Genomic DNA, 22,092 nt, shown 5'->3' with positions numbered 1-22,092 from the left:
TCTAATTAGCCCAAAGAGTTTGACCCTCCTATTGAGCAAGATAGGTTGCATGCACACATACCTGCTGGTCAAATGCAGTGCAGTGATTTCCCTCACAGGACAAACATTTGAAGAGTCTGAAAACAAACAAGCAGGAAAAGCAAAATTAAAGGTAGCAAAATATATTTTCCTCAGTATCAGTATCACCATTACTCAGCGTCAAAGTCATGGTTCATGGGAAGAAGTTGGCCAAGGAGACACTGCTGCCGTCTGTGCTGGAAGACGATGACGCAGAAACACAAAGTGAGAAGCTGCAGCTGGGAGAGGTAGGAAGCTGACCATCCGGCCAAGTCTGCTTGAGCAAGGGAAGTGTGAACAACCAGGTAGGCGAGTGTAGGGCTGCTCGCAGGCAGATTTTAATGAAGTCTGAGATTGAATAAGACATGAGAGAGGGATTTGGTGAGAATTCAAAGCATGTTGTTGACCTGCAAGTGTACCTTTTGCTCTTAAAGGAACTCTTCACCCACCAAGTGACCATTTGTGTATCACTTACTCACGCCGTGTTACGTTGAATTCAGCAAGAAAACCTTGTTGAAGAATCCAAACATTGAAAAATGACTTGATGAATTGAAGTTAATGGGGTCCTTGTTTAACTACAGCAAAATTACATTAGAGCCTCCCTTCACAAACACTCATACAACTCCTGCAGTATAATCCAATTCTCTGATTCTGAACTAAAGGTCCAAACACACCAAACCAACATCAAAGGAGTGGTGACAAAGGCCGACTGTTGTGTCACCTCGCATCGTCTATGTCTCAGCTAAAAAGTTGCACTTGATCACACCAAAAAGGCAACAGACAACGGGCAACTTGCATGTATGTTCTTCACCTGCGTAAGAGGAAATAACTCTCCATACCAGCAGGTGGCAGTAGTCTGTCATTCAAAAAGGGAAACTGGAATATGGCCAGGACGTATTCAAGATGCCAGTTAGCACGTCAACAACACAACCTGATACTGGAATAACAAAAGATTTTCACCATGCTGTCACAAAAAATAACACAATTATGAACAGTTTCTGCTAAATAAAACAAACCCCATTGCTAAAAAATATAATCCTACCTTATGTAACAGGTTTGTTTCGATCTTACTCCCTCTTGACTTTAGCCACTTGTTTACTTTCCTCACTTTAGTTTTTCTTCTTGTGCACCAAGCTGGACTGCCAATCAGAGTGATTTCACACACTGACGGGCCCTGCCGTCTCCGATGCCCAATTCAACATTAAGAATCGGCCAAAAAAAAACGGGCAACAAGGGCCGACTAGTGGCACCAGGGCGAAACCCAGGGCAACAGACATTCAACAGCTGCCCATCACTATCGGCTTGGTATGTCAGGGCCCTTACCCTTTAAAACACCAAAGTCACACACAATAACACTAACTAACTGATCGAGGCAGCAGTAGACCAACAGCTCCTGTGTTCAGCAAGGTAAAATGACAGCTTTTGTCAGTGGAGTCTGGCTTTGAGGACAGCACAGATTCACTTTCAGTTCAGTTCCCAGTTGGAAAGGGCTGCCGGTTTGGGAAGCACTAAGCGTATTACTGGATAAATGAAACTTGGATTATACTGCATGAGTTGCATGAGAGTTTGTAAATGGATGTTTTGATATGCTTTTGCTTTTTAAGTGTGGATGCCAATGACTTTAACTTATTAAGAAATGTCTTTGGATACTTCATTCACCGGAGACATGTGAGAAAAATAATTAGCAAAGGTAAATATAATCATAGATAAACTTAAATAGGCATTATTATCACTACTGGTTTTAGTATTACAGTGTACTGCAGTTCCACATGCAGAGGTTTATCCAGGTGGTGTTAGCTTACCATAGCAGAAGCTGGTTTTTGCCTGCTGTGGGTTTATATCATTACTATCAAATGTTAAAAAAAAAAAAAAAAAAAAGGAAAACATCCAAATGTAATATACCCAGGTAGCCAAAATGACCTGGCCCAGATCTGGCCTGAACTCAGCATGCCGGGTTAAATTAGTCGGGCCAGGTTTGGTTGCCCAACTTGGCTGTGACTCGAAATGAATGACCCACAGAATCGGGCCAAATCAACTGGCCCAATTCTGGCTGCCGACACTGCCATCACTGGGCCGTTATCAGAAATGACCCAGCATCAGCCCAAACTCGGCATGCCGGATAAAATGATCTGGTTGCCTGACTCTGCTGAGACTCTGCATGAACGACACCCCGGAATCGGGCTGAAACAGCTGACCCGATTCCAGCCGCCTATACTACCATCACTGTTGTTGTAGTTTTTGAAAAGTGTCAGGACATGCAGGAAAAGCTAATGCTAACATCAATAAGTCATTTTCGCTGAAACTTTAATCATGGAAATAAATAATATCAATTGCAAGGAGTATAAACAAACCTGTTTTTGGTAAAAACGTTGTCAACCCCCCACCACCACCACATTTGGTCCTGTTCAATGTTAACTCCATGGCTATGCCCTTGAACTTATACACAAATGGTCATTTGGGGATAAAGTATTCCTTTAACCATAACATCCTCTCTAGACACGTCTGAGCACTTTCCTTGCCCAGGGCAAGGAAATAGAGGCTCAAAATTACAGGCTAAAGACCTGCAATTTTCTTTTTATAGATTGCTCTTTTGACCTGTGTACGCGCATGAATTTATTTAATAGAGGGGACTGAGAGTGTCACCCTGAAAGTGTCTCAATTACACTTTTATGTAGTCTAATCACAAGGCTGCGTGCTCTAAAGCAACACATTTTTAAATACAAAAACCTTTTGGATGTCCACACACACACACAAAAAAAAAATGCCTTGGAACATGTGCAGTACCGCTCACATTCCAAATGATGGTATTACTGAGTAGCATATTTAGAAATGAAAATAACAATATATAACATGGCTGACTGAGAAGCGTAGTGGATATGCTACAGAAATAAAGGGAGTATAAGATAGCTAAAACAGTCTCTGGCGAAAGAGGTTAAAGGGAGGTGGGAAGAAAGGAGTAGGTGGGAAGGGAAGTAGTTACAAAGACAGGGACAAGCTCAAAGAGACAAGTTCTCCACATTGATGAACTCAGTTGTCCAACATGTAGGTATCAGTTTTATTCTCCTGGCAGCAAATCCATCAAATCTCCTCTCTCAGGCTGCCAACAACAGCCAGCTTTGAGGAGTCACGATGTCTCACTTTCTCATTCTCCACCCAGCAGAGAGTGAGCCGGACAGAGGTCGACATGCGTGGGCCAAAGGACAAACGCACAAGTCCTGTCGGGAACATGCTAGATAGAGGTGAAAGAGAGGGTGAAGAGGAAGAAGAGGAGGAGGAGGAGGAGGAGGAAGATAATGAAGAGGAGGAGCTGGGAGGAGAGGAGTGTGTGATCTCTGATGAGGACTATGACACAGATCTGGAGCTGGGAGGTGAAGAGGGGAGAAAAACAGGGTGGAAAAGTTATTACATTTTATCATAAAGGGTGTGATGTTCCCTCTTATAAGAAAAAAAATGGGGAAATGGCTCGGTGATGTGAGTCATATGTTTGAAATGAAACATTTCATCCTGTTATTTTCTGTCTGAAATAATATTTCATACGAGGCTCCAAGAGTACAAAGTATTTCGGCGTTGAGTCTTAATTTGATCTCGATCAGAACACGCATTGATAAGGCGAAGCCCTCCTGTCACCCCATCTGTTCATCTTTTCCCTTTTGCCTTTCCATCTTCTCATTCTGTAAATGACTTCAGGAAAGAAAAAAGAAAAACAAAACAAAACAGTAACTCCTACACGCGCCTGCCCACACAATGTGAAGCCCTGCTCTGCATAATGATTTCATCCCAGTCTTTGTGTCAGGCTTCCTTTTCACCAGAAGTGAAAACCATCTGGTGTGAATGAGCTCCCCTGACAGGGCCAAATCAGCCATGAGGGAGTTTTCAATATCACACTCAAAAGGTCCTCCTTCGAGGGAAAGTGCCACATCTCTCCTTTTTACAAAGAGGTTTTGATAGCGAACAATTCAGACAGCCAGTGTCTTTATTCATGTTGCAGATAAGGAGGAGGCGTACGACCCGACGGGGCAGACGTGCTACATGGAGGCGTGTAAAGTGTTACAGGTTGTACCTGCCTCATATTTCCTGCGGCACATGCAGAATAGCAAGCTCTCCATGATGCATTATGGTCTGGGGCCTCAGGTACGTTCATCATAAGTTAGGGATTGTATGAAAATTATTACAAGGGTAAGAATAAAGGCAGGGTTGTGTCATTTTTCTTTTGGCTGAAGGGAGGGTAGCCTGAATGAATGCTTTTATTTATCTATTTCCAGCCCAGACTTATATTTCATTAGTCTTTTATTCTGTTGTTTTTATCATTTAGAGTCCAGGTGTGGGGCGCACATATTTCAGTGCTCGAGTGTCTCTGCAGGCACTGAGCTGCCATCTGTGGCCAGTACACTCATCCAGTGACGATAACAACCGTTTAAGGGAAACCCTGGTATTTTTCAAGCTGGTCCCATGGTTTAGCATCTAATGCCCAGTTTCCACCAAACACTTTCTGTATGGTACCTTTGGAACCAAAGTTAACCCTTCAGACATGGTGCCTAGACCCGAGCGTTTCCACTGAAAACCGTAATCTTTCATGTGAGTGTGGTTGTTGTCACTCACTGCTCCGTTCAACACTCTCCGTTATTTCCTCCTTTATCAGTCTGCACCTCGTCTGTCCGTCCTGGTAGAGGGATCCCTCCACAGTTGCTGTCCCTGAGGTTTCTACCATCTGGAAAACATGAAGTCAGGCGCTGTGGGTGCTATTCTTGTGCCTTTTCTGTGCCAGCTTTCAAGAGTGCGGCGGCAAGCTGCATCTGAGGTTCTTAAACAACCTAAACCAGCATCATATCATAGCCTATTTACCTAAAATCCTGAGTGCAGAGCTGATCTTCCAGGCGCTGCGCTCAAAAAGTTGAATTCTGTTTATCTCAGGGTGCAGCTGTCGCGCCCTGGAAAAAAGGCACTCGGAAACACGTGCACACCGTGACAGCATCACTCTGGCATTTGAGTGAACCTGACGCATGACTACATTGAAAGCAGTACATTTTAGGGCACTAAAATCACGCCATGTGTATGGCCCCTTATTCACTTAAACACATAAACATGGGGAAATGGGGCCCAGGTTAAAAAATACCAAAGCTTCCCTTTAATATCGAAGAAAAATGATTTATTCAAAATTTGAACTTACATAATTCCACTTCTGATGTATGCATTGGTGGCTGTAGTGAAAGTTCTTATGCAGTTAACATATTAAGCTTATAGTAAAATTAATTTTACAAACTTTAAAATACTTCAGAGTAGCTATAATAAATAATTTTATAACAACAATATATCACAATGTGCAAAAGATAGCCATTATGTTGAACCACAGACTGTATATAAAGATGGACGACATGACAGCTCCCTAAAAGTGGAGCCAAAACATCTCTGTCGCCCCCTGGTGGCTGGCTGCAGTACAGGTCATAAACCCCACCCCCTCTGTTTTAGCGGATAGGACATTGGCAAACTCAGAGTACACGTCAAATAAATTTTTCCTAAAAATACCTCCTGTCACTTTAGGTTGTTCTTATCACATTGATGTCTTAATTCTTGTAGTATATGTTTGGTTCTAACTAGTTATTTGTTGCTATTAAAGGGGGGGTGTTACGTCATGATTGACAGCTGTGTTTGCTAATCAGTGTGCTCATGATCAATGGGGCTGCTCGCAACTGGTGTATGGGCCAAAACTTGAGACTGCAGAGATCGCTTCTGTGCAGACTCTGGCTCCAAATGACACCACCAGCGCAAGATGGCAGCAGCTGTACCCGGAATATTTTGGCTTCATTTTTGTACAGTGGGAGTAATTGGAGACACATCGTCCATCTTTCCATACAGTCATTGTGATGAACCTCAGAGAATTATCAGCTAAATCTGAAGCTCCTCTCGGCTTTAGAGGGATTTATTGTGAGCTCCAGCTTGTTGTTTAGCTGTTGGGCAAATTAACTGTTTTGGTTTACTCTAAGCGCGTCACTTTCAACTGCAGCAGGTGGCTGTTATCTATGGAAAAGCTCTAAAAAGCACCAAAAAGCACAAAGAAAAGTAAGCAAGTAGCTGGTGAACATAGTGGAGAGTCAGATATTTCCCACAGGAGTTGGTAGAGACCCCAAGTGGGGGGCAGCAGGGGGTTAGAGGGTATTTGATCTACAAATATTTTAGCCTCTTTGTCTCTCTCCTGCTATTTCAGACCAGACCAGACTTTTTTCTTTTTTTCAGTGACTCATTAATTCAAAGTCACATTCCCCTCCAGGGGGACTGCACTGATCATGGCAAAGTCTGGGAAGCACTGTGTTAAGTCCAGTGCAGCTGTGCCTCAAGGAGTTTTCAGTCTTTTCCCAAGAAACAGATCATGCATGTACATATCTCTGCAGTACACTTTACATATAAAACAACACGAGGCGAGTCCATTAGATCGATGTTACACATTCAAGTGGAGAGCCCCTCCCCCCTTTGAAGTGCGGCTGCTGGCATTGATTTACACTCAGAGAGAGCTCATTATGCAGATCTACATTTTAATTTGCCTCCAGGGAAATAATCTTATTTTTGATTAGAATGACAGCAAATGCTTTTGACTTTGTGACCCATGTACATGTAGCTTTATTATTCGGTCCTGTTGAGCATTAGACAGTGTTGTGTCAACATGTTTTACCTCTCATGTAACCCTGAATACACACAAACATGTTTAGATCTACAGAGACATAATCAAGGGTGCTTCTGGCAGGGTTAAACTAAACAGGAAATCCATTACTATATGTTGGATTTAACTAACGGATCTTATTCAGTACATGTCCAAAAACACTTTCTGGCACGCTACCAAAAGAGGACCTTACATTTTAAGTTTGCTGCACCACATTCCGCTTAACTTAAACCTGTTGTCCTCATACGTGGACACTTTTATGTGCCATCTAGTGGTAGCAAAGGCACAATACACTAATCCATGTAAAAAAAAAGATGGCGACCATCTCTGCCAAGTCAGCCTGCAGCCGATCTCGACACAAAAGTGGACAAGGTATTTGCAATGTTAAGGCATTGAAATAAACAGTTTTCTTCTTTATTATACTCTTGTGACTAAACAAAAAAACACATATAAGAACTTCTGTTTTTCAAAAACTTTAATCTATTGAATAGATAGATGATAGAAATTAAAAAAAGCATACGAAACAAAAGCTCAGGTCTCAGGAGGATACTCATTTGAGCTCATAAGTCATGTACAGTTCTGTGTATTTCTAACAGTAAATCAATGTAAAATTGCTCTGCAGTTGTACATCTCTGACTGAGGCAAGAGTACATACTCTGCAAATGTGAAAATCCATTGCCTGCAGCTCTTAGCAACACATTCTGACATTTTCACAGGCTTCCACCGGTCCATAACGCTGTAAATGAAAGTTGTAAAAGTAAATCCATTCCCTAACAAGCCATTTCCCGAGGTTTCAGCTTCGGTGGCATCGTTCAGACAGATTGAATTGGATTTTAAATAAGTCTTCACCTGTCAATCACAGAGAGCAGAAGTAAAGTAACAGAGTGCAGCTGCCCAAGGTTATTTGTTTTAATGTCTTGCAAATTGGTTGGCTTCTCAAATCTTAGAGAAAGATCCTCTGCATGCATCTGAACACATGATCCTCTGATGGGGCTCTCATTTTTCTTTAAGATCAAGTTAACATAAGGCTTCATGCAGCCAACTTTCTCATTAGCCGTGCTAGAAACTATAATTTTCATGTTCTGCGAGCTCCATTTCTGACCCACGCCTCCACACAGCTCCATTCTGCTTCATTTGTCTGACACAGGTTTAATATTCCCCTCTCTCTGTCTCTCTTTCTGTCTCACTCTCTCCCTCTCTGCCCACCTGCATCGGTGCATCTACTCTTTTAACTGGAATACAGATAAGAAAATATACTGCAGTGAACAAACACAAGAATTTCACTTTGAGGGGGGGCTGGTTGTGTGTTTGCAGGGCACCAAAGCACTGGCAGTTCCCCTGGTAACCAACACTTCAGTACTGAGGCTGAACCTGCGAGATAATTGGATGGAGGGAATGGGCGGAGCTGCTATAGCCGAGATGTTAAAGGAAAATTGTTATATTACAGGTGGTTTCACTGGGCACTCAAGCATGCACACATTTTCTCTGCCTTTTCCCTCAGTCTGTCTCAACCTTTTCTGGCAAAAGTGTCGCCCCCACTTCCACTTGTATGCCACTCTCACCCCAATTATATGCCACACATGTCTGGGGTCCGTGTTTAATATTTGTTAGATGTCAGTCAGTGCAGGACCCTATGGGGGGATCCATGGAGAATAACTCCTGTGAGTCACACAGGCTCTTTGGGGTGGCGTTATTTTTACCATCCTTTGTTAGGCACCACCATTCAGTTTTCCTGGGTAATCCAGTTTTGGGAATATACAGTATAACAGATCAGTTGCCAACACAGAATTTTCAAGGAAACATATTTTTCAGAATTCAAATGAAAAAATATACAAGTAGAAAAGTGCACTGAGTAGAGTTCAGATCTCTGCCACTCTAGACTTTTGAGTTCTCCTGTTAACAGGCACTGTATGTGAAATATAGATATGATGTAATTATGAGGATGAATGTTTCTAATAACTAAAACAGCCACAAACCTCTGATCCCTGTCATTCATAACTGGACTTTAATGAGTATGAACTCTCTAGGCTACAGCACAACAAATTAAAAACTAAAATAGATTTAAAAAAAACTTTGTAGCCTACTTATTTACAAGGGTAGAAGCACAAACTTTCCTGTGGATGTCAGTTTTTGAGCCCCGACAAAGGCCAAACTCTGTCCTGCAACAGACTGAAAGGCTTGTTGTTTTTAGCTGAGCCGATTCCTGTAAACTCGCAGCCCCTCTGGCCAGTTAAGAGCTGAGAGGCTTCAGCAGTCAGTGACATATAAAACAGTCAATAGAATAAGTTTTTCAACAACCAAGAGAGGTCATGGATGTGCACACAAAATATTAGGCTGATTGGTCCAGTAGTACGCACACAACGAAACTCATGACATCAGACAACAAACTCTTTGTCTAAAAATAAATACCACTTCACATTGTGTCAATCACCTTTGCACAATGAGTCTGAAACTTTAGTCTGTCATGAAATTTTTCGGAACATTTTCTGATGAAAATGTGGCAGGACACAGTCGCGACAAGCCAGAGGAACAGGACGCACAGAATCATTTCATAACTCAGATAGCTCACTTTCAACAGGTCAGATAGTAATATTCAGGTGGATGATGATGACGAGGATGATGTGGACCGCACACAGAATGTGGAGGACAGAGAAGCCCCTTCATGCCTCGGTGCCAAATGACAGACAGGAAAGGAGTGGTGTGTGTTTTAACTTTGTCACATATTGCGAATTTTCACAATGAATACAACAATAAAACGCTTAGATTTTTTTCAGATGATGGATTTAAAAAATGCATCCAAAAAACCCGGATTCAATGTGCAAAGGGCTTCACTTTGTTGAGCACATAGTGCAAACTTATAATCAGGGGAATATCAAATACAACTAAAAATACCAGTAATATAACAAGAAAGCTAACATCAGGTATAATCCACAGTATTGGAAGAATTAAAGTTTTGACCTGATGATGATGCTATTGGAAAGCTTAGGAATCACTTAGATTAAAACTGAAGTGTGTGGTGCATTTGTTTTTTAAAAAAAAGGAGGAGATAGCATGCGAGAATTATGACCAACAATATTCAAAACTTTTTGATGAGGCCAAACTTTAAACTGAAGAGAGATAAGGGAAGGAATGACTGATAATTACCTCCTTTTGGGGGTTAGGTTTTCAATTCAGTTTGGTTTGTTTGTCTGTTTATCAGCAGGATTATGGAAAACGTACTGGCCCAGATTTCATAAAACTTGGTTGAAGGGTATAGCATGGGCCAAAGACAAATTTCACATTTGTTAACATTGCAAGGTAGGGCATTTGGCCTTGGCAGAGGTCGGCACTCTTTAAGCGCCCTTCTAGTTTTAGATGTGGCCTTAACTATTTTGTGAAACACTCCTCAGCCACTGACGAGTGTCAGGCTGCCAAACTGTGACAAAGCAAACTTGAAACAACATACATACAGGATAAAACTACAAAACATCTTTTGAATTGTGGAAAAATTCAGCTGCAGTTCTTCTCTTTGGGCCCTTTTTGTGATGGGAAACATATTAGCTTCTCCTGCCATGTATTGTTCTTCTGATCTGCCTCTTTTCACCACTTGTGTGCCATTCCCAGAGGTGGACCTAGCCGACAACAATCTCGGGGATTATGGGGCCAGAGCCATCGCTGAGATGCTTAAGGAGAACAGCACCCTGGTGAGCCTTAATCTGTCAGGAAACCATTTCGCAGACCGCTCAGGCGAACACCTTGGCCCAGCACTGATCACCAACGCCAAGCTCCAGCACCTGGACCTCAGCCACAATGCTCTGGGAGAGCGCGCAGGTAGCACAGTAATTAGTTGTACATAATAAAGGTCACATATTTTCTATAACACCTGAGTCTTTTTGAAGAATGTAGTAACCATGGCTCCCAGTCTCATTAGGCTGATATTAAAGATTTTCACTGGAGATACATATTTTCACAGAGTTTGCATTAGCAGCATCAGATAACTGAAGTGCTGGACCCAGAAAGTATATATGGCATTGATAGATGGCAAAGGACATTAAAGAGGTGTGACAAATAGATGTAAATGAGTCCTGTTTCTTTGGACAGAGCTCCCATGTTCTGCTTTTTACCAGATAGTTTGCTTTTAGGAATTCAGTTTAATTGATGTTAAAAACATCACTATATTGCCATAAATATTTGGACAGCTAAATGAAACATGTGGTCACTCAAACCTGACACCCATGTGATAAGTGAACAGCTCACATTCGATTTCCAGTTCATCCCTGAGGTGTTGCATGTGTCATAATCAGGCTCTGAGCCATGACAAATATGGTTTAACATCTCAAAAACAAGTGAATTAAATGCATAACTGAACATAAACAAAGGCGGTGTGTGAGTGTTTTAAGGTGCTCAAAAGGAACTAAAAAGAAAATTGAGGTAATGCTGCCGTCATCCACCAACAGGCTCAGGTGTTGCCAGGGGGCACTATTAGTCATCCTGCCCAGCACACAATGCAATAGAGCACACAGAAACTGCTGCTACTCCACAGCAGGTGTTGCCAACCTAGCGGCAACCTCTGGGACTGAAAAATGAAGCCAAAGTGGAAGTGCCAAAAAGTTGCAGTTCCTCAAATGGCCACGTGAGGGTGGCTCTTGAGGAGCGGTAATCCTAATAGACCCCCATGTTAAAATACCCCAACTTTACAGCAGAAATAAACATGTTTACAGCCTGGTACAAAAAGCAATTTTGCTCTCTATAGCTAATTTCTCCTTTAATGACAACTGTAAGGGGGGTGAATTTACTTGTTTTCATTTATTACAGCTTAAATTGATGCATAATTAAGAGCAGGCCGCTTTTAACGACAAGCTGTCTGTGAGGTGTCGCTACAGTCTATGAGTCAGATCTCAGCTCTACCCTCTCACCCAAATGTGCTCACTTCTGGCTCTAAAAATTCAAGATGGCGATGACCAAATGCCAAATTCGAAGCTTCAAAACGGGAGTCCATAAACCAATGGGTGATGTCACAGTGGCTGCATCCATTATTTATATACAGTCTGTGGCAGTGGTTCCCAGCTGGTCCAGGCACAAAATCCAGATTTCTCCTTAGTCATTAATTCAAGGTCCACACAGTTAATCATATTCAGTGTCATACCTACATTTGGCCATGTCATCAAGCAGGTTTGCTGTTAGTCACTCACTCTATAGCAGGAACCAGCATTTCAGAATAAAAGCTCTGTGCCAGAAATTCACTGTACTTCAAAATAAAGTGTGTGTTTTACAAACTTGACACAGGAATCACTTGAGGTCCATTCAGAATGGAACTATAACTATAATATTATTACTTTCAATAATGTTGTTGTAAGCTACTGTCATTACCTGCATCTCTCTCTCTCTCTCTCTCTCTCTCTCTCTCTCTCTTTCTCTGTCTCATTGTGTCATGTGGATTACTGTTAATTTGTTATGTTGATCTGTTCTGTACGACATCTATTGCACGTCTGTCCGTCCTGGAAGAGGGATCCCTCCTCAGTTGCTCTTCCTGAGGTTTCTACCGTTTTTTTTCCCCGTTAAAGGGTTTTTTTTGGGGAGTTTTTCCTTATCCGCTGCGAGGGTCATAAGGACAGAGGGATGTCGTATGCTGTAAAGCCCTGTGAGGCAAATTGTGATTTGTGATATTGGGCTTTATAAATAAAATTGAATTGAACTGAATTGAATTGAATTGAATCTATCTAAGATCAAAAACAGATAAATGCTACATTTCAGATTAGCATCATCTTGAACTTGTCATAAGTGTATGTAGAATAATTTAACATTTGATTACTTGTCTCCTTTTATTAGATTTTTGGAAAACCCTTCTCATAAAACCAGTAAGAGTTTGCCGTAATGGTGTAGGCTTATCTCTATGCAGTCACAGGACAGCAGGCAGCAGCAGACTGTGGCATTCAAAGGTCAAGAACATTTTGCCTTCATTAAAACCTCTTTCAATTATCATGTGGATGAGCTCTGTGACAGGCCCCTTGTGGTAGAATGGCAAACCAGGATGCAATGAGCATCCGATGAAGGTAATTGAAAATAAATCTGTCTGTGGGAAAGGGGACACCACCATGTCTCATTGCCATGTGTGCCGCTATGATTCATCCCCACATATTCAATTTTATTTTCTCCACTGCTGAAATATCAAAGGACATCCTCATGCTGTTTGAGTGCACTCTTCCATATAGCAGAGAGAAAGCAGTGTACCAATCAAACACTCTGACATTCATGCTATGGTTTTATTGCTTTTTCAATCAGGCACACTGAGAGTTTCTCTTTCTGTGATTATGAACCACTGAGTGCTGCTGTGCACATTCTTATCCTCGTGGTGACAAAGTGGGTGAGATGATGATGGGTATCTTTCTCTTCGGGGTCGCTGCCTGTACAGCCCTCACTCACTTGTGCTTTTAGGCCATGAAACACACAATCACACCATCTCGCTAGAAGCTACTGGAGATTAGTTGCTCCCAGAGAGTGTAGAAGTGGGTGTTTGATTTTAATAAGTACTTCTGATTATGCTTCCTCACCGCTAAAAAAGCTGTCGTCTCAGATTTTTTCCCTGCTCCAGTCTGGATGCGAATACTTTTTTGAAAAAATCAGATTTCAACTATTTGAGAGTTTGTTACAAACTGACTGATAATAATTATTTATATTCATTGAACAAGTCACTGAATTTACTAAGGGAATTGGGCATTTCCTTGTTTTCACAATGAAATAATGGAACTTTCTATTTTTATTTGTTCTTATCTTTTTTCTTATCCTAAGGGAAAACCCTCGGAGACTCTCTGTCAGAGAACACAGGGCTGAGATCACTAAGTCTGGCCTGGAACTGCATTCGAGGGAGAGGAGCTGTGATGTTAGCCAATGGCCTCGGGGTAATACACCTAAAAAAGTTCAATGTTTGAACACTATATTAGTTTTTGAACTCATGCGAGACAAAAAAAGATCTACAGGTAATACAGTGGAAGGTTAGACCAGGACAAGATTTTGCTGCCACAACAGCCTCTTCTAGGAAAGGCTGTCAGCAAGCCTTTGGAACGTGGCTGAAGAGATTTGCTCCTGTTCAGCCACAGAATCATCAGTGAGGTTGGACACTGATGTTGGGCAGGAAGACCTGGCTCACAATGTTTCTCATCCCAAATGTTGGAAGGGGTTGAGATCACCGTGCAGGCCAGTCAAATCCTTTAACACCCAGCTCAGAAAACCATTTACAGACCTGGCTTTGTGCATGATGCCGTCATGGTGAAACAGAAAAAGCCCTTACCTAAATGTTTTCAGGAAGGTATAAGTACACTATTGTCTTAAATATCATTGCATGCTGTCATAGTACGATTTTCCTTAATTGGGACTAAAATAAACTCTGAAAACAACCTGAGACAAGTACATAAAAATACCCAGACAGATGTGCCCACACTCTATATAGGCTACTTTTAATGGCGAGGGGATTATACCCAACTATATAATTTAGTGTACTTAAAGGTTATGTTTGAGGAAAAAACTTTTTTGAACCCTCCCCAAATGAAAAATGTTGGCATTGTACGTTCGGCAAACTACAGATACATTACATTTTTCTATTATTATGTAGGGGATACACTGAAACTTTACATTTCAACAACGCTGTGGTTAAGGTGTGGTTAGGTATGGGCACAAAAAAAATTAGTTGTGATCAGGAAAACATCATGTTTAGGCTTAAAAATTCCAGTTTTGGTAGCACCGATGTCTCAGTAAAAAACAACCGCTTTTCGAGGTACTATCCTGGCACTTGCCTTGGTAAGGGACAACACTTTTCGTGCTATTGCTGATAAAAAACAAAACAAAAAAAGAAACATGTTTGATGGCTAAAAAGCTGCTGGAAACAGCAATAATTTGCTAAGAAAAAATCAAACCAGTATTGTTGTATGTTGGTGTCTCTTTGGCAGTCCGGTCTCACTCTGAAGTTGTTGAAATCCAGCGTTTTGGCAGTGACTTGTGACGTCAGACACTGACGAAAACAGCTGTCCTTTAATGTCGACATGATATGCAGCCAGTCACTGTTTTAGTTAAACAGCGCTCAGTGGGACCAGAACTATAGTTAAGGCCACAAAAGTCTGACTAGGATGGACGGGTGGGGTTGTGGATGGGTCCAACAAACACCGACTTTCACCCAGGAGAGCGGTGTTTGTGTCCCATAGGATTATAAAACTAAACCCTGTTCTTTTTTCCTAAACCCAACCATGTGTTTTAGTTGCTGAAGGACAAAAACATCAATTCACGGTGTTGTACCAATGTAGCGCGTTTTTTGTGAAAGGGACTGTATGTAAACGGTAAATTTCCTGTGAAAACAGAAGTGTATTTTGAAAAACGACAATGCGTGTAAAAGGCAGAACTTGACATGGCCTCCCAGAACGTCAACAACCAATGCACCCAGAGTACCTTTCACTTCGTATCTGGGCGTGAAAATCCATTACCAAACATCAGAGTGAGAATGTGCTGACTTTGGTGTCAAGCCATTCACCATCCCCTACACCTCCAGATGACAAAGCCAGGTCATATGTTTACTTTAGAAATGTTGGTGAAACATACAAATGTAGCATATTCGTGGTTTGCAGAATCGTAGGAGCATCTACAATCTGCTCAGCCCAAAACAATTACCAGTGATAAACTTTAACGGAGAAACTTGCTTTTATTTACTTCTGTGTGAAATCAGATGACGCTGGGACAGGTGTAATGTGCTCCCTTTTGTTAATGTGCATGTAATGCCCATTGAATGGTCAATTGGCTATGGTAAATTTTTAAATGGGGGATTTATTAAACTAGAATTAGAACGTTAGTAAGGGTAATGTAAAAACAAGATCATGATTTATTCTGGTGATGCTGTTTCGAATATGTAAACAACACTTGTATATTAAGATTAATAGTATGAGTATCAGCTGGATGATACTGTGTATCATAACCTGGATAACCAGCTTATCCTGTTTTATGAAACAGCCTCTTGGTCAGGTATTCACTGAGCTCCTCACAGCAGGAGAGACAAGAGACAGTGCTGAAGCAGTTCTTCTTTCCCTATCTTAATGACCAAGATGGTCAAGGAGACTCTGATCAATGTGCTGCACTGACAGGTTTGATTGATTCAGATTATGAGAGGCTGATTACGTCAGCTCTCTCGCTTTAAATTAAGGCTCTCCCTTTGTCCTCAGATAATCTTGTTAGAGACCTTGTTCAAGTTTTACTTGTTATTTCATTTAAAATCTTACTTTACCACAGACACAATAATTTTCTGTTTTTTAGGGAAACATTTTCCTCCGAACGGTGGATCTGTCATTTAATGGCTTTGGCAGAGAAGGAGCCATTGCTCTGGGACAGGCTCTGAAAGAGAACGCTGTTTTGGAGGAGTTGAATGTGAGGTATGAGCCTTTGTTATATTGGGATCTGGTAATCGGATTACTTTACTGTACCTGGGTTAAACAGGGCAGAGGTTGCAAGCTCTGCTTAGATCATTTGTAATAAATCAAATGAGAGCAAATAATGTGTTTCACCTTGTGTGGTAGTAAGCGTGAGGCCAATATGAGACTCCAGGTGAGGTCAGTTTGCTGTCCCACATTTTTTACTAGTAAATCTTTAGTTGTGGTAACCTCTGAAACTCTTAAAACGTAACCATAACTTAGTTTCTTCTGCCTCTGTTTTAACCTCAAGTAACACAAATCTTGCCTCACAAATTCCCAGACATTTGGGCTACATGGATGAATAATGCCATTTAAAAAATAACACTTCATGATTGCTTCCCTCACACTCCAACAGAATTTTTTTTTTGTTCTCTCCGCTTGTTTCTCGCCACAGCAACAACCGAATACCCCCTGAAGGAGCTCTCCGCCTTGCCATGGGCCTCAAAGTAAACAAGACAATCAAATCCCTGAACGTAAGCTGTTGAAAGATTGGTTCTTGCTTGGGAGTCAATGGGGGGCATCAGTGGGTAAAATGGGATAAATAAACGGATCACTGTACTTTGTTTAAATGTCAGCGCCCAAGCAGAGTTCTCAGGGTGTGTTATATTAACTGTCTGTAAACAAGTTAGTGATCAAAAATAAGTTATGGTTCGGACTTAAAATTGAGTTATAGCTTGAGCATTTAATATTGATTAGCCTACATGTGCACTCCTGAGTTGGAAATACTGTTTGGATGAAATAAACAAGTCTGAATACTTACAATGAAAAGCTAAATTAAGGCATTTTAAAAGTTTGATGAGTTAGTGAAAAGTTTTAAAGTTTAGAGACACAGTCTAACGTGCATCTTCATTAATGGCAGCTCCATCTCGTCCACTTCTGTCTGTCTGGTTGATTTGATATTTTATGATTTGATATGACTAGTACATGTTTAATCACACTAACTGTACGTTCACACCAACAGCGACCAGAGCTTCCAAATCAGCAGAAGTCATTTATTTTCAATGAGAGCCCAGCGACTTGGGCGACTTGGGTGACCTGGTCGTCAGTCGCACGTCTTGGGCGACCAAAGTGACCGGAGCAGAGTTAAAACTCGTTTAACCTTATGGTAATGACTTCTGACGCGGTTCAGCAGCAACCAATTGGAATGCTGACGTGCTTCGATGAAGCGGGTCCCAGAGAACAAGCCATGTAACTTTGGTACCTACAGCACACTTGTTCCAACATCGGAGAAGTTGATTACTTGTGCTCGCGCCCACTCAGTCCTATATAATGTGTTGCTGTTCGGTTACAGAGGCCAAAATAAAAAGAATGAGGCTTGGGACCGTGTCACAGAGGTTGCTGGTTGGTCTAGTGAGTTTTAAAGTGTGTAATGTTAGTAAAAGAGGAGAGAATTGCAGGCTAATGTTGCGGCGTAGCATGCAAGTCTTCCTTGCTTGGTTTGAATGGGATGACATATTGCAAAGCAAAGCATTTTATCAACACAACTATGAACTTTTTGACTGGACAACAGCAAGCAGCAACTATGCTGCTTTCAAGCCAGTAGTCCGCTTTGCAGCTCCTTTAAATTGACAAGCCCGATCGAACGTTCATTGATTCATGTGATGAGCGACTAGAGCGACCAAAGCTGCCACAAATATTTTTGACAGTTGTGCTTCTTGGGTGTCCGCGAGAGACTTTGCCTCTTTGGAAGCTTCTGGTTTGAACGTACAGTAATATGTGGTTGTGTCCACCAAACACTTTCAGTATAGTACCTTTGGAACCAAAAGTAACTTTTCAGATGTGATACCTAGACCTTATGTCTGTTTAGCATTTCCACCGCAAACAGTACTCTTAAAAGTGGGCGGGGTTGTTGTCACACACTGCTCCGTCCAGCACCTGCTATATTTCCTTATCACTGGTGACATAGAGGGAAGTCAACACCTCATTTATCGTCCACAGAACGAGGCTGCACGCTGACATTTTCAGAACAAAATAGAACAGGCTGCAGTGAGAGTCTCTCTCCATGGGATATTTAAAAATAGCAGGTTTGTGCATTTAGTCCTTCTCAGGCAAGCTCAGGGGTTTAGTGTTGCCGCAGCCCACATGAATGAAGCTTCGCAATGCTTTTTTTCTCCAAGTGAGGATTAGAATATATGCCATTCACATAATCCAGTCGAAATGAATACACTTAAGCGCTTTAAGATCGACTCATTACTAAAAGTGTCTGTCATATAAAAGCTAAAGTAATGGTCAGAGTTGTCACAGTGAAATTTAAGGTGTGTTGATGGATTCACGTCATCAACTCATGCATCGAGTATCATTACAAGTAAACATTCAACCTTAAAAATCGCCGGCAGTCGGCCCAGTGAATTAAGTTATTTTTTCTCAGACTCCAGCTGCTGTGAGAGGCAGCACAACATTCTTTTATTTTATAGTTACAGTTTACTAATGGAACTCTCCACAGTATGAACAGTGGTTACATGAGCCTCAAAACCAGCCACAACTCAGTCCTGAGCGAGGTGCACATGTTCTAAATATTAAGGGGGGCTGGTCCTCTCCAATATACACCTATGAGTCCCTTAAACATGGTGCATTGTCATTTTTACGTTAAAAAAGGAGATTTGTGTTGTCTGCTATATTTAGAGTTGATGTTAGGCAGATTTTGTCACCATTTTGAAGCCGCTTCAATCCCAGGCTAGCTGTCTTTGTGATAAACTTATTTCGAGATGACGCAAGAAGTGGGAATCAATTTTAAAACACCATAATAGCCTTAACAACTTACCACATCCTAACCACAGTAAAGGCCCCCACTGTGGTGTTATTGCCTTATTCTTACATTCCTAATGTTTTTCTTTGGCCAGATGGGTAGGAACCCCATTCAGACTGCTGGGTGCTACGGGATCCTCAAGTCTGTACAGGAAAACCCAGATTCAGCCGTGGAGGCATTAGACTTCTCGGTAAGTCAAACATATTCCACCTCTATGAGACTTTGAGCGAATCTTCTTCTATTCAAACTTATTCACCAGCCTCTCTGTATCACTCTCTCTAGGACATCACAGTGAACCAGGATTTTGAAGATCTGTATACGGCAGTGAAAGAAATATTCCCTGCGCTTACAGTAAATCACGGGGGCAGAATTGGCACATTCAGAAAAGCAAAAGCTTGAAAAGTGTTACTGTAATTGCTGTACTTTTATGCCAGAGAAGATGGAAGGAGTCTTGTCAAAGCCCTGTGGACGTTTTCATCCATAGATGGAACGAAGGATGGATACATGGAAGGATATCATTTTAAAAAGATGTCACTTTTTTAAAAAAGAGCCGTGAGAGCATGTTCCGCTGAATGAAACGTATTTATATCAAATAAAACTTGTTAAATACGCAATCAATTTAAAATAAAGATTATTCAGAGAGAGTCTGTTCACTTTATCAAATGAAACAGTACGTACTCTGCATGCCTGCCTGCCTGAAATATAGTGTTGTTAAAGTCATTGAACACAGGCATACAATACAGGTATTGAGCATGATTCTTTTTAGGTATGATCTGATTTGATGTTATATAATGTCAGTGGGTAGAATGATGGAGAGGATCAGAGAGCACCGCATTGTGTATGAAAAGAAGCGAAAGTGGGTTGCACAAAAAGGATTTAAGTACTGCATGACTGGTCTAATAGAGAAACCAGCTTTGAAAGAATGATCCAGTGTTAGATAAGAGACCTGTTTACTGCGGCAGGACGACTCGAACACTGCTAGATACAGTAAGCTGTCATTTAGACATGTGTATCATACACCGCCAAAAAAAGATCTCTAACTTAGTCATTTCATTTTATGTTATTAAAAAAGCAGCAGAAGTGTGGAGTGATCTCACTGTAATGTTTTTGTTTGACATCTTACATTGCATGACTGAGTTAGATCTATTTAAAATCTTTAAATGCAGCTGAACATTTAAGTACAGTGTTATGGTACTTAATGTACTTTACTTGAGCTTTATATTTTATGCATCTACATGGCTCTGGGGAAGGATTTTCAGAGGAAAATATTATATTTTGTGGTCCACTACCTTTATCTGATGACTGCAGTTCCTTTACAGAGAAAGAGTTTAAGATTTTTAATTTCCTTTTTTAATTAGCAGCAAAGGGAACAGCTGCAAAACTAGAGCTACAACAATTCAGATAATGTATTCAGTAATTTAACTTTTAACATAATGTATTTATAAAATATCAGCTACAATAATATTCACACAGATGTCGAAAGCATTAAGTAGGATATGTAGCATAGGATGAAATCAGATAATGTGGGACATCAGGGACATACACACACACACACACACACACACACACACACGTGCCACACGCCTATCATGCTACCCATGATACCCTCCTGTCCTGTTCATAGACATTGTTTCAGTGCAGTTATTACCTCCAGTGCTGACTTAAAGTTGAGACAACTCTGTCTCCCAACTCCGCGATTGTACCTCCTATACAGAACAGCGAGGCAGCATAACAGCATGAAATTCCTGGCTTGAAGAGGCAGTGTGAAAGGAACTAATATGGCACAAAGGAAACAGGGAGCACAAGAACAGGGAACACATGGTAGAAAAGCAAAAATATTTTATATATAGAGCACTTTTCATGGTACTCAAAGACACAGTACATTAGTTAACAATGATCATAAAACAGATTGCAGTTAAATACACACGACATCATTCACACATTAAAAGTCGTTTTGAAAAGATGAGTTTTGATGAGTGATTTGAACTGGGAGAGACTCAGCATCAGAGAAGTGGGGACTGTGGGAAGGAGTGTGTCGGTGGTATTATAAATGAGTTACACTCATGGTTTAATGAATTCATGACTGAACTCATGACTTGATTTCATCTTTAAAAAACAAACATGACGGTCCCATTTTGCCATTTAACTAGTGGACCCATTTTACCCCAACATGTCACTGAAATGAGGATTCTTGGTGTGTTTGAAAGTCCAAAGTTTTTGAAGTGGCCTATTCATGTTGCAACATATTGTCTATATAGCTGAGAAGGCATTCTCCAGAATTTTTGGTAGTTTTCGTAGTAGTCTATATATTTATCAAGAAGACCTATCGGTGGCTGGAGAATGCTGGACTGACAGACAGCATGGAGGCACCAATCATCGCAGCACAAGAACAGGCCATAGCGGCCAGGGTCTACCACAGCTGATAAGACCCAAGGTGCAGGCTGTGCAAAGATGCCCCTGAGATGGTCCAGCACATAGTGGCAGGGTGTAAGATGCAAAACAGGGTCAGCGTACATGGAGAGGCACAACCAAGTGGCTGGGATAGTGTAGAGGAACATCTGTACCCAGTATGAGTAGACTCTAAGTACCCAAATCCAAAGGTGGTTGAGAGCAACACGGCTAAGATCCTGTGGGACTTCAGCTTCTGGACTGACAAACAGCTGCTGGCTAAACAACCGGACATAGTGGTGGTTGACAAACAGCAGAAGAGGATAGTGGTGGTCGACAGCCAACAGCAACATCAGAAAGAAGGAACGTGAAAAGGTGGAGAACATCTGAAGCCTCAGTCCAGAAGAGTCCAGTCCTAGGAGCAGCTAAGATACTGCGCAGAACCCTCAAACTCCCAGGCCTCTGGTAGAGGACTAGAGGAAATTTATTGTTTATTGTCTTGAGCTCTACACCAATACTGCAGCCATAATAAAATATACACAATAACATGTATAATAACAAAAGAAAACAAAAAATAAAACAAACAAAAATATATAATGAAATAAGACAAAAGCAAAATATATATAATGAAATAAATAATCATAATGACATAAATTAAACCTCAGATATTATGAAATCATTTAAGCGTGCCACTTTTGGTTGTAGTACTAAAAAAAACATCTAATGTTTTTAAAGTTGCTCCTTATCATTGACAGGCTCCACTCGACTCATCAGGTCTGATCGACTGTGCGTATCGACCAGTGCGTACTACGTCACACAGTCAC

General features: G+C 41.2%; 1 protein-coding gene across 4 annotated transcripts; it reads left to right on the top strand.

Moving 5' to 3' along the window:
* Positions 1 to 56: 56 nt before the first annotated feature.
* lrrc74b (leucine rich repeat containing 74B) lies at positions 57 to 19,908 on the top strand. 4 transcript variants are annotated; one of them, XM_049578595.1, is made up of 10 exons: positions 57 to 305; positions 3,218 to 3,425; positions 4,046 to 4,188; positions 8,024 to 8,156; positions 10,313 to 10,519; positions 13,478 to 13,587; positions 15,980 to 16,095; positions 16,529 to 16,607; positions 18,975 to 19,070; positions 19,163 to 19,907. In XM_049578595.1, the coding sequence occupies exons 1-10, from the start codon at positions 207 to 209 to the stop codon at positions 19,277 to 19,279; spliced, it is 1,308 nt and encodes a 435-aa protein (XP_049434552.1). In that variant the 5' UTR covers positions 57 to 206; the 3' UTR covers positions 19,280 to 19,907. The 4 variants fall into 4 exon arrangements, with proteins under 4 accessions (XP_049434552.1, XP_049434551.1, XP_049434553.1 ...); XM_049578594.1 differs by having other exon boundaries at positions 3,215 to 3,425; XM_049578596.1 differs by having other exon boundaries at positions 235 to 362; positions 3,215 to 3,425; positions 19,163 to 19,908.
* The last annotated feature ends 2,184 nt before the right edge of the window (positions 19,909 to 22,092 follow it).

The sequence above is a fragment of the Epinephelus fuscoguttatus genome, linkage group LG6, assembly GCF_011397635.1.
Source record: "Epinephelus fuscoguttatus linkage group LG6, E.fuscoguttatus.final_Chr_v1".
NCBI classification, from domain to species: Eukaryota; Metazoa; Chordata; class Actinopteri; order Perciformes; family Serranidae; genus Epinephelus; species Epinephelus fuscoguttatus.
The sequence above is the reverse complement of the archived record's forward strand: the minus strand, read 5'-3'. Positions and strand labels throughout refer to the sequence as shown.

What these genes read in the sequence shown, in the direction of transcription:
- lrrc74b (XM_049578594.1), top strand. Translation starts at nt 207, where the DNA reads ATGGTTCATGGGAAGAAGTTGGCCAAGGAGACACTGCTGCCGTCTGTG. An exon ending in CACAGATCTGGAGCTGGGAG is followed by an intron (nt 3,426 to 4,045) that starts GTGAAGAGGGGA and finishes TTCATGTTGCAG; the next exon opens with ATAAGGAGGAGGCGTACGAC. An exon ending in TGTTAGCCAATGGCCTCGGG is followed by an intron (nt 13,588 to 15,979) that starts GTAATACACCTA and finishes TCTGTTTTTTAG; the next exon opens with GGAAACATTTTCCTCCGAAC.